Source organism: Dysidea avara, chromosome 1, assembly GCF_963678975.1.
Source record: "Dysidea avara chromosome 1, odDysAvar1.4, whole genome shotgun sequence".
Lineage (NCBI taxonomy): Eukaryota > Metazoa > Porifera > Demospongiae > Dictyoceratida > Dysideidae > Dysidea > Dysidea avara.
In genome coordinates, this window is record NC_089272.1 from 9,625,571 (window position 1) to 9,642,235 (window position 16,665).

Consider the following 16,665-nt stretch of genomic DNA (forward strand, 5'->3'; position numbering starts at 1 on the left):
ACATTGTGAACATTATTTCAAAATCTGCAAGCACAATTTGTGGAAATTTGCCTACACACTAACTTTTTAGAATTTTTTTATGGTGAAGTACAGTTTCACCCGAGGGGTCAGGCAAAGCACTCGGACCATGGTACATTTATTGGACGTGTTGTAGAACGGAAGTTATTCAGTGCACATATTGTGTACAGAATCATGCATGTATTCTGTATCTGTATAATCATCGTATTGGTTCTTAAGCACATAAGAGAGCCCTTCTCTTCTGTAACATTTCATATGTGACCATCTACATGATTAGAATTACATATACGTAAGGTGTTTAGTTCTCAAGACAAGTAGTTGTTGTAAACATGTTACAAAAATATTTACAGTTATAATGTTTCCCCTAGTAACAACATTTCAGACTATACTTGTACTTTCACAAGAATACTGACACTGCTTTCTAGTACTATCACAAGCTGGCAGCCACGTTGGTGACGTTGAAGAATTGCAACTTCTTGAGAGCTTGAGTATTTACCTATCTTTATCTTGTTCATGTCTCCTAATATGTTGTTGAAGTTTACTGAGTGTATGAAACTTCTCTCTACATTTTCCACACTTGAACACTTGTGGATTAGCATCATGACAAACTGGACTGTACTTCAAGTGAAGATCAAAATTGTACTTTTCCACAAACTGTGCATGGCAGTGAGCACAGGTGAATCTGGCATCTGCAAGATACATGCAGGGTTAATAGTACAAAACTGCTGTAAATATCATTAGAAATAATATTTAAACCAGGTGTGTACCTGGCTATGGACGTACGCCTAGTTTCATAATTTTTCCCCAAAAAAACATGCAAGTGTATGTATGTTATGTACGTATTGATGTACGTATGTACGTATGTATGTATGTATGTATGTATGTATGTATGTATGTATGTATGTATGTATGTATGTATGTATGTTGTGTGTATGTATGTATGTATGTATGTATGTATGTATGTATGTATGTATGTATGTATGTATGTATGTATGTATGTATGTATGTATGTATGTATGTATGTGTGTGTGTGTATGCAAGTATGTACATACGTAAGTATAGATTGCGTGGGCGCCTGGATTTTAGAAGTAGCAGAACATCAACTTGTTGCACTCATACGTTTAGTAAAACAGTACTACAGTACATGTAAACATTGTACAGTGTGTGTTGTCAATACACAAGGTAAAGCACGTATATCCAATACGTACACTACATAGAATTTCTTGTGCGGCTCTGCTGCTTATTAAAATTATAGCCTATAGTTATTAGCACCCTTGTATTTAAACAGACCCAGGCATGAATTCGGCACTTTGGGATAAAATACCTGGCTGTTGGATTTAATATGGATATAAGAAGTATGTGGTGTCACCTTTTCGGGGGAAGCTGTGTGCATGGTGTTTTGGGACTGTCAGGATTACAAAGACATCTGCAGTCCAGATAGATGGAATCCACTGTATTAATTAATTTTTTGTGACACAAACCACCTTTCCTGGCCTCCCAACCAAAATACACACAGATGTACACAAAGTATTGTACTGTACCCTTACCAAACATGTAGTCCACTGTCAGTCCCAATAGTTTGACATACTGCTCACCATACCATACTAATAGTTCTGTGCCCGGTAGAATATCCTTAGTCGTGTAGCAGTAAATATTACCCTGGTATTGGAATGATAATAAATTCTGTTCTTTTTCATTTCTAGCACAATTGATAAACCTCAACCAATTAGCATGTTCCTCATTCTTGGCATCAATGTAGTACAACACAGAACCATTCTTCTTAACCTACAACATAGAGAATAAGTTTACGCTAGGGATACACACTAATACAGGAAGGAACACACGTATGTAATAGTAGGGAACATCCCAGAACAAATAGCATCCCCTAAAATGACATGATTAATATCAACTGACAAAAATCCTTTGCTTTGGTCAATGCAAATATAGTGCTTTGAAAGAAGATAACATTTAAAACTACTTTAGTACCATAGGCGTAGCCCTCCCCCCAATAATTAGGCTAGTTATTTCGAGTCATCTCTTAATTACTCAATTGTCTATTTACCACTAATGTTTCAGATTGCTCTATAATTCACTTTTCTATGTAATCAGCAGTTCATGAAACTACCAGCTTGCACAGTGACTCCTCAGCAACACTTCAGATCGATGATTGTGACAAGCACCTCTAAATTAATTTTCGTAGTGTCTGTGACCATACAGTGTTGTGACTGACTGACATGGAAGTAAATTAATTCTGTACTGTTGGAATGCTTGAAACATGTTTTACTACTAACAACACTCTATCTGTTTGCATACCTAATTACAGGTCATTTTACAACTCAAAAATGGAACTTGTGAGGCACAAGGCATGTACCTTTTAGGTTCTAGCAAATATCTTCCATATACCTCTCCCCCTCCATTCTCCAGCATGAATCAATTGAGTCATGGGCCCAGCAGCCCCAGCATGGCAAGATGAGATGCATTACGTTGGCATGGGGTATCCCTGGCTATAATACAATGTGTCTGAACTTGTTGTCTTGGGTTACAACAAATTGCTTCTGGTAGTGATACAGCAAGAATTTTCTACACTCTAACAATATTCAACAACAAGGCTATAATGTACTGCAGGACATGTACATGCCATTCTTCCAGTAGACTATCAACCATTTTACTGACATTAACAGATACACATAGATTGATAATTATTTGACCTTATGCTGCTATGAAAGGGAGTGAATACAGTAACTGCATTTCTAATGATCAGTTCTTTGTTATAAAAAGTAAGCAATATGATCACACCCCTTAACAATTATACAGCAGCATTCTGTACTGGAGAGTTTATAGTGTTCACATGAATGCTTCATTTAATCCCATATTACCATAGTATATGCTATAGCACTGCATGTTATGTACATACGTACCTCCCAGAAGTAACTTGTATCAGTTTTACCAGTTACATCTTCTTTCTGTACCACTTCTCCTTTGTAGGGACCAATCCTAGTCCTTCTGGGTATAAACTCTTTGGCAAACACTCCTTTGCCAGCATTCAAAATGGAGGACTTCTTCACTGTAACTTGTAGTGGTACTGGTACACTGGTAAAGGATTTTGAGTCTTGGTCCCACCCCCGGGATTCATCCAATGGTATTAGAGGACCATGTACTGGACAGTCACCATGGTATGATTTATCACAAGTAACACAAACTAGAGATAGTAAAGAAGCATTCATGAAGCAAGTAAAAAAAAAAACCACTGGTACATGTAATTGTAGTGTATATACAGATATAATACATATGTCCATTAATGTTTTCTGTGTCTAGAACACCAAACTATTCAGCTTTTTTACTTTAATGCTAAAGAATGTTCTAAGCTTTGTTAGTTTTCTTTCCTTAGAAACAAGCTACTCCATGCTGGTTAGCATTGCTATGTGGCTGTGCTCCGCTTGGCACAGCAACAAGTCAGGGTCTCTGCCAGTGTCAAGTCTTTCCATGCTAAACTACTGCAGTTTCAAGTGTTTATCTAGAAAGCCAACCTAGTACAGAGTCACAGGATTACCAAAATATTATACCTGTGATTTGTACCAGTTAGAATGTGCTGACAAAGTTTCTACTCTCTTTAGAGGTCCAACGATGAGGGCTACCTGTCAACTTGAATGCCAAGGCTGCAGTTGAGGTAAACTATTATGGGTAGACTACATTGTCTGAGGGACTCTAGAAACTTTGTTGTTGTATTCTAAGTGCTTTAGAATTTCCCTCAGACAAGAAAAGAGGGTGACAAATGTGGGGTTGGGCTGAGATTTACTGGTGATTTGGTGTACCAGAATTGATCAATGCCAATGATGCTTGTCTATATGGAAAGTAAGCTAGTACTTTGGCCTTGCCGATTTTTTGTTTGATGGACGGATGTAGTCAACAACCACCAGCTAGACCACAGTTTACTAGTCTGGCATGTCATTAACAGCTGTGCACAGCCCTTTTGTTTCTATGAATATAATAATAGATTCATGATCACCATATCAAGCCATGACCTCACTCATGAATATGATCAAACTAATTGCATGAAAGAATTTTGAAAATGCATCTACCGTATACTCGGTTTTTTTCGAGGCATTTTATTTTCGCAAAATTCGTGAATGGTGCAGTCACCACGAAATTTTAGTACTCGAAAAAAATTGGTGAAAATATTTGGATCCCAGGAGCCGGTAGCTATAGTCTGGCATACCATAACACATGGTTTGTATGTGGGGTGGGGGAGACGAGGGGAGGGGAGGGGGGTACCCACACAAAACCATTCAGCACACACTGAGGTAAAGTGATTGCGTGGAACGCTGTGTATCAAGTGTAGGCTAGCTATTTGCTCTTGAATTTTAATGTACAAGTTTCAGGTGCAAAGTGCTGTTAGAGGATATCATGTCTATCAGAATATCTGGACTGCAACTATAGGTTATGTCCTCAGCTGTGAGAAGGAACCCCAAAATTCTGTGGATCCATACGTGGTGGCTACAATATTCGCAGATACAACTGTTGGTCACATTCCACGAGAATTTTCCTGTGTGTTTTCAACATTTTAAAGCCATTCTGGTTCCATTAGCTGCACCATAACAGGTAGCTGGAGATATTCAGCCGATTTAGCTAAAGGAGGCTTGGAATTACCATGCACATACGTGCTAGAAGCTGCAGACAAAGTAATGGCTCAGAAGGCAAGGAAGCATTTAGAAAAAGATGGAGCTCAAGTTGATAATGAGGTAATAGCTGATAACAATGATGCTTCCAAGTTGTCAACTGGAATGGGACCCGGAGATACACTGAGCACTGATGACAATATCACTACTGTAAACGATACTATACTGCCAACTGACAGTGATGGTACCATGGCACAAGATGCACCTGTCACCATTGCTACATCACAATGCTACATTGCCAGTGAACATTCATATGCAGCTAAGCCAACACAAGGAAACCTTACTTTAGGTGCTTGTGATAATGTATAGTTAAAGTTTAAAGATATTTCTTTATGTGATCGAGACCAGAAAATCCTTGAAGAAGGTGGAATGCTAATTGATAAGCACATAAACTTTGTACAAAGATTGCTGAAGCATTTATTCCCAAATATACACGGCTTACAGTTGACACTATTGCAAGATAATAATCATAAAGAGCCAACTACTAATCATATACAAATACTACACGTGGACAAAAATCATTGGATGTGTGCTGCATCTATGGCATCAAAAGAAAACGAAGTCAATGTCTATGACTCAGCATACAGCAACTGGCATGTACAGGGGCTTCCCTAAAGAGCGGTAGAGTGGTGCATCACCACTCTACTTTACTCAAAATTCTTTTGATGTGGTAATATGAAAGTATATAATTAACTAATTGACTTTGATGTTGGTAGCAAATTGATAGTTTCACCGCTCTACTTTATTTTGCTGGGGAAAGCTCTGATGTATGTTACAACTGAGCTGTTGCAAACTCAGTTCCGATGCAGCAAGTGTAATGTTAAATTTGTTGATGTGCAAAAGCAGACGGGGGTTACAGATTGGGGTTTGTTTGCCATTGCCAATGCAACAACAATTGCATTTGACGGAAATCCTTCCAAGACACACTACAACCAAGGCTTGATGTGCAAGCATCTTCTTGAGTGTTTCACTACTAAAACTATCAAACCATTTCCTTAGAGTTAAACATTATTCATAATGTATGTCTAGACTAGTGATTATTCATTACATTAGATTTTCAATTGTACAACAGATCAAAAGTTGGAAAAAAAATTTACAATGTACCGGTAGCTACATATATATTGGTTCCAGTAAGCACCATATGTCACAGCACTACAGTATGTCCGATAGGATATCTGTTATACCTGCTGCACGAAATCCATTGACAACAAAATCACTACCTTTAATATAATCACATGCTTTTTCCAGCCACTGAAACCCGAGTGGTTTTAGCAATGATAAACGGAGATCGATAACCCTTTTGTTATCATTCCCAGCAAGAACTCTCTGCTTTATGCCAACAGCATACCATTCTTGGAAACTAGCCTTTAGGTGATCTTTAACTGGCTTGTTGATGCTTAAATCCAAGGGCTGTAAACTGTCTGTACAATGTGCAGGAACTTCCACAAAAGAAATATTGTAGCTGCAAGGAAGCCTTCCGTTGTCTGTGCCTTCAAAGATCACAAGAGCTTGATGGGTATTACTTAACTTTAGCTCTGCTCTTGTTTCCTCAATGTATGGAATGAGAATTGTGTGCAAATAAATCATCATTGTCTGTTCATTAGACCAGTGATTTGGTGTGTATGTTACATTCCAACCATCTGGAACTTTTGCTTTTGGAAGACATGCAGGAGTCTTTCCAGCATAAATCACCTGTGGTGGAAGAAACTTGCCACTTATAGTACAAGAAAACAATGTTGTCAGTTGTCGCTTGTCATCACTACTCACTATTTCCACCCTCTTGGTACCCTTAACCTCCATAGTCCAGTTAGAAACTGGGACATACTTTAAGCCTGTATGGTCCCAGTTGATGATGAGATCAGCAAGGATATCTTCCATGAAAAGTTTAGTTCTGATGTCTGCCAAGTATTGCTTCTTTAATCCTTCAAAATCTGTGGGATCAACTTTAGCTTTTGTTGTTCCACGCCGTTTAACTAAACCCATTCTTCCCAGTAGCCGCCTAGCCCAATGAGGGGTTATGTCAAAAGGACTTCCATTTTCTGCTAATAAATTAGCATCATATGAGGTTACTACACCTATTGCAGTGCCAACTGTAACTTCTGTATTTACAACACTGCCACTCCTACGTATTGCCTCAAGAAACTGCCTTACTTCTGTCTCTAGGTGGTCTCCAATTAGCAGGGGTCTTCCTCGTCGCTTAGTTGGTAGCTTAACTACAGGTTGGCCTGGGCTTCTCTTCCTCAACTCATGTATATGTCTTTCCAGCCAGGGATGGTAGTCTCATTCAACCCAGGGAATTCTTTCGAATTATCAAAATGTTTAATGGCAGTAGTAACTCCATGTATGGCTGCGTAGCCGAGCCCTTTCTTCATCAGTGAATCTACCGTATGTTCCTCTCTGCCTGCTTTCCCCATTGTGTTGGATGATTCGCGTGTTAATCTCCTTTTATACTGCTCATATTCTTGCCTTTGGTACGGAAGGTGGCAGCTTGTCTTCAAGCGTAAGGTTTTTCGGTTTAAAAAATCCTCTGATATCTATTGAAAGTGCTCTGTGTAGTTTTGTGCCGAGTTACTGTATATAAATAGGTAATAATTCCAATCTGCTATTATGCGCAACAATTATTATGCAATAATTATATTACACAATATTTGTCACAAGATACGCTTCCAAGATCACATGATATGCAGCAGAAGATGCATTTGCGAAAATAAAAGTGCGAAATACTTGAAAACAGGCTGTTCGCAAAATTTACATGCCTCTAAAAAAACTGCGTATATGGTATTGGATCTGACGTACATGCAAGCCTAAATTTTACAGATTACAGTGGGTAAAACACTTGCGAATTATTAAAGTGGCTACAGTACATTAGCGGGATTTGGAGCTTCCCCTCATTCAACTGAAACTTAAGCACATTTATTTAAGTTTTACTTACAGATAACACCATCAGTATCATCATCACCAGTGTTCCCAGAATGATGAAGTTTCGGTTTGGTAGGAATATCTTTCAGTGGAGTTAACCTTATACTGAAGTCTGTAATACACATACGTACAGTAAACGAGAGAAGAACAGCTTATGTATGTACCTGTTAGCTGCAGGCAGCTATACATACACCTGCCTCTGGCCTTAGGGGTATTGACGCAGGTTAAAGAGTATGGGGGCTAACTTCGGTAACGAAAGTTACATGTACACAGATAACTGCACATGTATGAATGTCTGAATTCTGGGAGAGGGGGAGGGTCTAGAGGCATCCCCCCCCCCCCCCCCCCCCCCCCCCCAGGAAATTATTAACTCTGATATGGTATATTAGAAAATTTTACGTAATATTTCCTTTGATGTCTGAGGTTACTAAATCCAATAGAAACCTGTGGTGGGGTTACTAAGTAGTTATAGTAACTTGTGGTCTTGCTGGTGGTTGTTTACTACATTCATCAAATGAAAATCAGCAAAGCCAAAAACAAAATGTCCTTACTGTTAGCTTACTTTCTGGACAAGACAAGCCGCTAGCGTACATTCAATACCAATGCCCGGTGTGGTGCTGACACAACAAACTTGAAGAATAACTCTCGAGGCTAGCACTCACAATTTGCTTATTAACAGCTTACTTTCTGGACAAGACAAGCATCTTTCTAGCCCGGCATAGTAACTACTTGATACTGGCGCTATAGTCACGCACTGAATGCCTATGAATGTCACGCTAATGCAGTGGCACTGACATGATCAACTCAACTTAAGGATAAATCCCAATACTAGCACTGTCTCTCACTCTTTCTTAACCTCCTTTTCTTTACAAGCCAGGCTGCTGACTGCTTTATTACTGAAAAAAATAATGTTTTACTGATATTTAACTATTACAAATAATTTTTGTTCTGCAGTATTATTGTTGTCAATCAAATTGTCATATTAGCTACTTTAGGTGAAACCTTAGCATGTAAGCTTTATTTACTGTGTAATCAAATGGTATGATGTAGTACCGTTTAAGTAGGGATCGCCCCGAAATTTTCGCACACAGCACAAAACTCCACATTTGAAAATCACCCTAGAGACATCTTAACACGACGAAAATCACCTTTATGGAACAATACTAGTCCATATAATATCATACACTACGATAGTAGTGTATAGTAGGGACCACAAAGGAGTAGGCGTGGCCCACGAAATAATATCACCCAAAAAACAGCCTCAATTTCCCCTGATGACGATGAGGCAGTAATGGTTAGGTGAAACTAAGCCCAAACAAGCTTTCAGATCGACCCAAAACACTTTCAACAAGTAGCTACGGAATTTTAAAAATTATTTATTTAATGGAATTTTATAGTGACTGACTGACTGAGTAACTGACTGATGCCTTCAGACAAGCGTAACTCGATAACGGCTAAGGCTACAGGCTTGATTTTTTCACTGTTTGACATCGTTTCGGCCCGACAGGTGCCTTTTGGCATATCGCAGTACATACAATGCATTCTTCATGGACTTACCAGTGTCCTCCTTTGTGTCCCATTCTTCTTTGCTGACAGCGAAAAGTGTCGATTTGGCGATAGAACGTGATGGCTTCCCTTCGTAACGGAAATCGTCTGTATTTGTCATAGTGGCTATTTTGATAGCAGAGGGTGCAGTTCTTGATTCATACTGCTGTGTAACGGGTTGAAAATAGGCAATAACGAAGCATAATGGATACTTCACTTTTCAGACGATATATTATTGATAGAACTGGGGTGTGCGGCACCATTTCTTCCAGTATACATGGATTGCAGAGGTACTACACTGTAATGTCCATACAGTATACTGTATACTTAATTTGTAAAGTGAGTTATTGAAGTATGCCTCAAATTGTTAGAATATTTATAATGGGTAATGTATTGTAGTCGTTGTAGAAGTAGAATTTGACTTTGTTCACCTTCAGATTGCTAGTGGAGCCAATCGATACAAACCTAAAATGTTTTAGAAGCTGTTAAATGTGATATCCGTTGTTCTTCATTGTCATCTGGACCCTCTTCTTCTTCATCCTGCCCTTTGACATATTGGACAATGGCCTCATCAGTTAGCTGCTCATACCCTAGATTATTTACATCTGATACCTCCCACTCTGAAACAACAGCCTGTAACTCTCCAGGAATTGGTGGGTTCTGAGCAGGTGAACTCTCACCATTTTCAGTGGAACTACTGGAACCATTGGAGGAGGATCTATCTGAGTACACTTTATTCCATGCCTTGAACAAGGTTGACTGGGGAGTCTTATCCCATGCCTCTGCAATGAGGCAAATACAATCCTTGATTGTGAGACTCTTGATATAGTCTAGGTAACAAGGGGTTCCAGATAAATCTGACAATAACATGTTTTCCAGTATCAATCGCTGATAGCAGCGTTTCAGCTGCTCACACACACCTTGATCCATCAGTTGAAGAATACTAGTGGTATTTGCTGGAAGAAATTTGACTACAATATTATTGTCAGCAGTTGCTAGAGAACAATCTGTGTGACAGGCTGCATTGTCCACTAAGAGTAAAGCTTTTTGTGGCAGACCTTGAGAAGCCAAGTAACGTTTCACAGTAGGGCAGAATTTATCAGCAAACCACTGCCCAAAAATTCTGCATTCCATCCACGCATTTCTTTATGAGTGGTAGTAGACAGGTAAGGTATCAAAATTTGTATACTTTAAGCATCTTGGCTTAGCATATTTGTGAATAAATGCTAGAGAGATTTTACATTTGCATGTAGCATTCGCACAGACAAGCACAATGACACGATCTTTTACTTCTTTAAAGTTTTTTTGCAGTTTGTTCTGAGCCAGAAGCCAAGGTTGAACTTTGAAGCAATTTCCAGTTTAGTCCTGTTTCATCAGCATTGAACACCATATCCTCAGTTAATCCACTATCTCATTCGTACTCATTAAACCAATCCATAAATGGTTGCACCTCTTCAGTTCTAGCTGAGAGAATTTCTCCTTGAAGTGTCAGTTTTCTAATACCATATCATTCTTTAAACCTTTGGAGATATCCTTTGCTGGCCTTGAATTTGTTATCGTTGGGATGAAACTGTGAATAGAACAGTTGTGCCTGTGTTTGTAAGATTGGTCCTGATATGGGTGTTCCATCTGCTCTTTGTTGTAAGAACCACAAGTGCAATGCTTTGTCTACGTGCTCATAGTGTGATCTTCGAATAATGCATCCTTTCTTAGTGCTTTTAGCATGGTAGTCATCTAATTCAGTAATGAACCGTTTCACACATCTGACACAGTAGACTATCCTATGTTGAAACGAACTGCCACACTTTCATAGGAACTACCTTTATCCACTAACTTAACAATCTGGAGCTTTTCTTGGTGTTAACACTACGCATTTTTGTTTTGACGTTATTTTACTTAAGTCAAGTGTACTGCTCTAGGGTGTTTGGTTGACCAAGTGTCCGGATATTTGGGGTCCGGATAAGCGAGGTCCCATTTAATTAACAGAAAGCAAGACCTTATATTGGTCTAGCTAGCTGCACACCCTTCGTCTGACTTGAGATACTCTAATACAACAGTCACACTAATACAACAGTCACACTAATACAACAGTCATGCATTTATGATATTCTAATAGAACAGTCACAAGTCTAGCTGAGCTACAATAAAAAACTAGCATTTTAAAAATTGTCAATATAAAAAATGAAGTAGGGATCAATGCAATAAAAGTAAACAAGAGCTGAATGTGATGGTATTACAGCACAGCTTGGTGGGTAAGTCCCTGCTTTACATGTACTATATAGTAGAACCTGAATCTTGAATAGTTTACTACAGTGTATTGGAAAGGAATTGAGGTGGTGTTAAAACAATAACGTGCATTCTTGACAACAATCTGCTGTGTCTCACCATGGTCTCAATTTTAAGACATATTGCACACAAATAAACTAAACATACAGGAATCTATCATACGTAGAGAGTATAAAGTGTAGAACCGCTCTCAAAGCAAGAAATCGGTGGTACTTAGTGGACCACAGAAGATGTGTTATCTCTCAATAACCTCAAGTTATAGCTCCAGCACTTCACATGATGAAAGCATACTATTACAAGAATCATTCTACACATCAACAAGTAGAAGCAATTTACAAGTCGAAATATATGGTGTTTACAAGCAGATGAGAGCCTTGTTCCATCAGCAAAGAAGCCATAGAATGGATAAATGATATACTGATACATAGAATTATTCAGATACCACTGCTTACCATTCATAGGAAGTTTTGTGGCTGCTCAACCGTATCTACAAAGAAAACGCCATGTTTGTAACAGGCTGTAAGGTGAGTCTAAACAAATAATAATTGTTAGTGGCTAGTTGTCAAGGTTGTTAATTTGTTGTTAAGGTGAGTTACATTCCACCTGAACTGTGTAACAGCAGCTGCTTGTGTTTCTCCTAACAACTCACCTGTTGTTACTTGTGGCTGTTTTTACATTATTTTGTTAAGTTTAGTATGGTGTAGTGCCTAACCAGCCCCACCTAATTCACCACAAATTGCAAATATCCTAAATATTTAGAGGAGGAAATTTTTTGCTGATTTCGTGGTTTTGGGTGTTATCAGCGAAAATTTTACCCTTGAAATATTTAGACCTCCATATAGTCTAATACATTTTGGGAACGCTTGCAAATCCGTGAAAATTTTATTTTTAGCAACATTGCTCAAGCAATATTTAGGTATATGGTATGTCACGTCATATTATTTGCTATGGCTTCTTGTGCGTGTCATTGCTTTATCGCCACTTTAAGAACATGTATGTGAAGTTTAGCTACTCAATCTTGCCAATATCATTGCGTCTCCAACACCCCATGACTAAACCTTTGCCGTATTAATAGCCTGCCATTATAGTGTACACCTCTCACTCAGATACGGTATTTGATAAGGCAATCTAGTGTGAACACAAAATGACCCACACAACGCATGGCCAATTTTCTCAGCACTAGAACAGCTTTGTGACTAACACACATCAAACATAAGCTGATTGGCCTAGTGGTATACTACTGGTGGAGCAGTAGATGTCTGGTAGGACCAGTTTGTCTCAGAGTCAAACCCTGATCTCACTATAACGGACACAGTGGGACCCGGAGTTTTTTTTACATTTACATTTGCTGTACTATAGAGGTTTTCCTCTTTCAGAGGTAGATATGTATGAAGTCAGGCCTGCTGGGACCAAAATTTTTCTCCTTATTATAGAAGCATTCCCTATTGTGTCCTATTAATCGGAGATTTAGTTAAAAGAGATTACATTGTAAGAATAAAAACATCAAATAAATTCCTGCCAATTCAACCACATAGATGGCTTACACTCTAACCTTTCAGTTTTATAGCACATCTCCTTTTCTTTATTGTTTGCGTACACACACTGTAACAATCTGTAAAGAGAAATTCTAGAATAATTTGGAGAGACAATTTCAGAAAGCACACAAACCACAAAGTTTAATCCTTTCAACCATACAGGTGTATATATATATAGAACCAATTTTCACAATTATAGTAGTCCAAAGTTAGGGTTCAGCTTTATCTATTAATAAATCTAGCACCTCATTCACACTGTCCTAGGTTGCTTTCAACAAACTCGAGTTAGCCGTTGGTCACACTACTGCTCAACAAGCGGGCTAGGGATTGCATGTGTCAAATAATAACGAGTGATAACAAGTGCATAATAATTAATAAGCTTTGGGTTGTATAGGCGCTTAATAAAAAAGAACAGCTACCATGTTTAAACTAGCGGGTGCTCCTTTTAACCAAGAATATTTAGGAATATCAATGTATCATCAGAGCATAACGGTCAAATAGTCTACCAAAAGTATGGGTATGTTGTAACCATTTTGTAGTACAGTTTATAATACAGGTGCATACTCACTAGTCTTGCGTGGCCAGACCCTTTCCGTGCAGCTGTTTATCAATTGGAGAATATAAGCGGTGCACTACAAGGGTCTGGAATAGTTCGTGATTTTAAAAAAATACTGCTCTTGTCAGTAATTGGTGAGTGTTAATTGGCTCAGGTGATCTTTTAATTGCCAAAATAGTGTAATTACTAAATAACAAGCTGAAAAAGACCTCTGGGAAATATGGCTACTGACAAGTGTGGGTTTTGCCTTCTCCCTACCACTGAATTTTTAACAAGCACGGTTGAATATAAACAAACAAGCTCGCTGTACAGGGAAAGTAGGCAGAAGATATTGAATGGATTTGCAGATCAGAACAGGCTAAAGATGATCTGTTGCATTTAGCCTTTTTGTATCTTGGGTGTTACTCAGTCAACCAATCATCACCAATAACGTGTTGAAAATTTTTACATTAACAAACTATTCCAGACCCTTGTAGCGTGCCGCTTATAATCTCTAATTGACAAGCGGAAAGGGTCTGACCACGCAAGACTATATACTCACTGTGTGGCCAATATCGTTGTTAGCCCGAATTGGCCAACCCGGAATGCATTCACACTGTATTCTATCCTGTGCTAGCCAGCCTCTCCTTGTCATGCTATGCCGTGCCCGGTTCGATTGATTTGCACTACAATTTAATCCGAGCCGTGCTGTGCTGTACCTGGATCAGAAGGTAGTGTGAACGGGGTGTTAAGAGTCCAGTCACCTTTAATAACAAGTAGAAGAAAAAAATTGGAATTATAAATTAGATTAGGGACAGTGTATAATGCTGCAATAAAAAGTACTGAAACAAGCTGGATCAGAGTAGTACGTAATGTCCAAATACTGTAAAACAATAAGAAGTGAATATCTCTACTGTGCTACACTCTTTTTAATGTTTTTTTGTAAGCTCATGACCACTAAATATCTGCTGAGTTACTCACAGCACTATTATACTAGATTATGACTCATACAATAACAACTGATCAGTGGGCATGGCTCTACATAAGCCTGCAGACAATAATGGACGTGGATTCGTGCATACCTACGGACTGATGAATGGACGTGGCTACCATATGTCTACAGACAGTAATTTACGTAAGTGGGCGTGGATTAGTGCATACCTACACACTGATGAATGGACGTGGCTACCATATGTCTACAGACTGTAATTTACGTAAGTGGGCGTGGCTCACGAAAGAAGCAGAGCTATGCTATGACGTGTAGTAACACATCCACATTTACTTTAGCACGTGGGGTCAGACCCAAATAATCTGTAAAGCAGGACCTGGATGACCCGACTCAGTTTAACATTGTTACTAAATAAACTATATTTATTGACTTACACATTGCTATATAGTCCGCCGTGAGTTGCTCTCTCTGATCGATATCAACAGCGAGTCACGTACGCGTGTTTTTTGTGCAACTGGCGACCACGTGTATTCAAATAGTTTGATGCAATATACACTGGTATGGAAGCCGTACTGTAGTCTATTAACACTCAGCTTGACTGATGGCCATGGTAAAGAAGGATAAAAGGTAAGACAATAGCACAAGCATTGTATGCTTATCAATATACCAAAGGTTTTTTCTTAAGCGAACTAGAAACGTTTCTGCAAAAAAAATTAGGGCTGTAGCTGTAGCCACTTTTCCGCTACGCTTGATGTCAGGCAGGCAGGCAGTAGAAAATTCTGTTGAATAATTTTTTCTAAATTTTGTAGCAACTTGACGCAAACGTTTCAGGTCGATCTGAAGACAGTTTTGGGCTTGATTTTACCCAACCAATACTGTCATGTCATTGTGAGGGAAAATCGCGGCAGGTTTTTGGGTTATATTATATTAAGGATCGCCCCCACACCTTCGATGTCCCTACTACTCTTGTACAGCCAGACCACCTATTTTCTTTTGTTGGTGAATTGTATGTGCTGTGATTCTGGTGAAATGCATGTGATGGCTTCAACTATTTTAAAAAGCCATTGCAAAGCCAGTCACTAATTGATCAGTGTGTAATTTTTACCAAACCTTTCACAGCAATCTGAAGCCAAGCAAACACAATAGAATACCCAAAACCTGGGGGTAACCAGAACAAAACTGTAACACTGCATTCACCAGACCTTTATTCTTTCCTGACCCAATAAAAAAGTTGTCTGACTAGTAGGCTACTCCATTATTTCTGATTATATCTATAAAAATCCTGAGTGCTGGCAGCTAGCAGTGGTAGAACAGTGGACAGCAATGCAGAAAGTAGACAGTTCAAGTTCAGAAAATGACACTTTTTACAAGTTTTAACTGTGTTAGGTTCCTTGATAAAAAATATCTTTTATACTGGCCTGAAGGTGACCGTCATGCACGTGACTTAAATGATTTGAAAAGGCGTGCACCTGCACGTTATTGCACGTGTATACTGTTAATTTTTCCCGCCCTACACGCGAGACTATAGCTAGCGCATGCAGGCGACACAGTGCTGCAACCCTTTAAACTATAGTCAAAACTCTGCGGATTCACGGATTTTGACGACGGTGTTCTACACGAATGACGATAAGAAAACTGGAACCACCACCCGTACACAGAGTGGAATTCTTTTAGTGCTAGTTTACAACACAGAGTCATACCTCCGCGTACCTGTCGCCTCCTTTTGCCCCGATATGTCATAGTACAGGCCATTTCTCATTGGAAGTGAACACTCACGTGAGCAACATAAAACGGATCCGAAATTCCGTAAATTTCTACGTTTACTTTTGCAGGATCATTACTGAATCAACAGTTACGATAGCCAGAGGTTCATTATAGTACTTTAAAGGGACTGCTCATGAGGCAAGCTCATACATGGCGCTTATAGCTTGGGGATTTGTCTATTTAACAAAGCTTGTCAGATGTTATGAGTTTACTGAAACAATAAAAATATACCCAACTGGCCCTGATCAGCTCGTCTTGAGTGTATACACTATATATCCTTGGTAAAAACAATGAGGGATTGAGCTGTTTTACTACAGCTACACAATTAAGACACAACTTTCATGGTTACATGATCCATGCACCAATTCAACCATGCAGTCTGACAGTGATATTTCCCTGGCTGTCAGTGAAGCAAAAATATAACTGTTTGTGATTTAT

The 16,665-nt window shown here is 38.9% G+C and overlaps 1 protein-coding gene across 5 annotated transcripts; it reads right to left on the reverse strand.

The window, feature by feature from the left end:
- Nucleotides 1–234: 234 nt before the first annotated feature.
- Nucleotides 235–16,262, reverse strand: LOC136255592 (PR domain zinc finger protein 14-like). 5 transcript variants are annotated; one of them, XR_010700987.1, is made up of 7 exons: nt 16,164–16,262; nt 12,997–13,056; nt 7,627–7,725; nt 2,937–3,217; nt 1,736–1,803; nt 1,566–1,677; nt 567–707 (listed from the first exon to the last, which is right to left on the reverse strand). XR_010700987.1 is itself a non-coding variant. In XM_066048394.1 (6 exons), exons 1-6 carry the CDS (start codon nt 16,213–16,215, stop codon nt 511–513), a joined length of 927 nt encoding a protein of 308 aa, XP_065904466.1. In that variant the 5' UTR covers nt 16,216–16,262; the 3' UTR covers nt 235–510. The 5 variants fall into 5 exon arrangements, 4 of the variants coding, with proteins under 4 accessions (XP_065904466.1, XP_065904469.1, XP_065904477.1 ...); XM_066048394.1 differs by having other exon boundaries at nt 235–707; nt 1,566–1,803; XM_066048397.1 differs by having other exon boundaries at nt 235–707; nt 1,566–1,803; nt 16,174–16,248.
- Between the last annotated feature and the right edge of the window lie 403 nt (nt 16,263–16,665).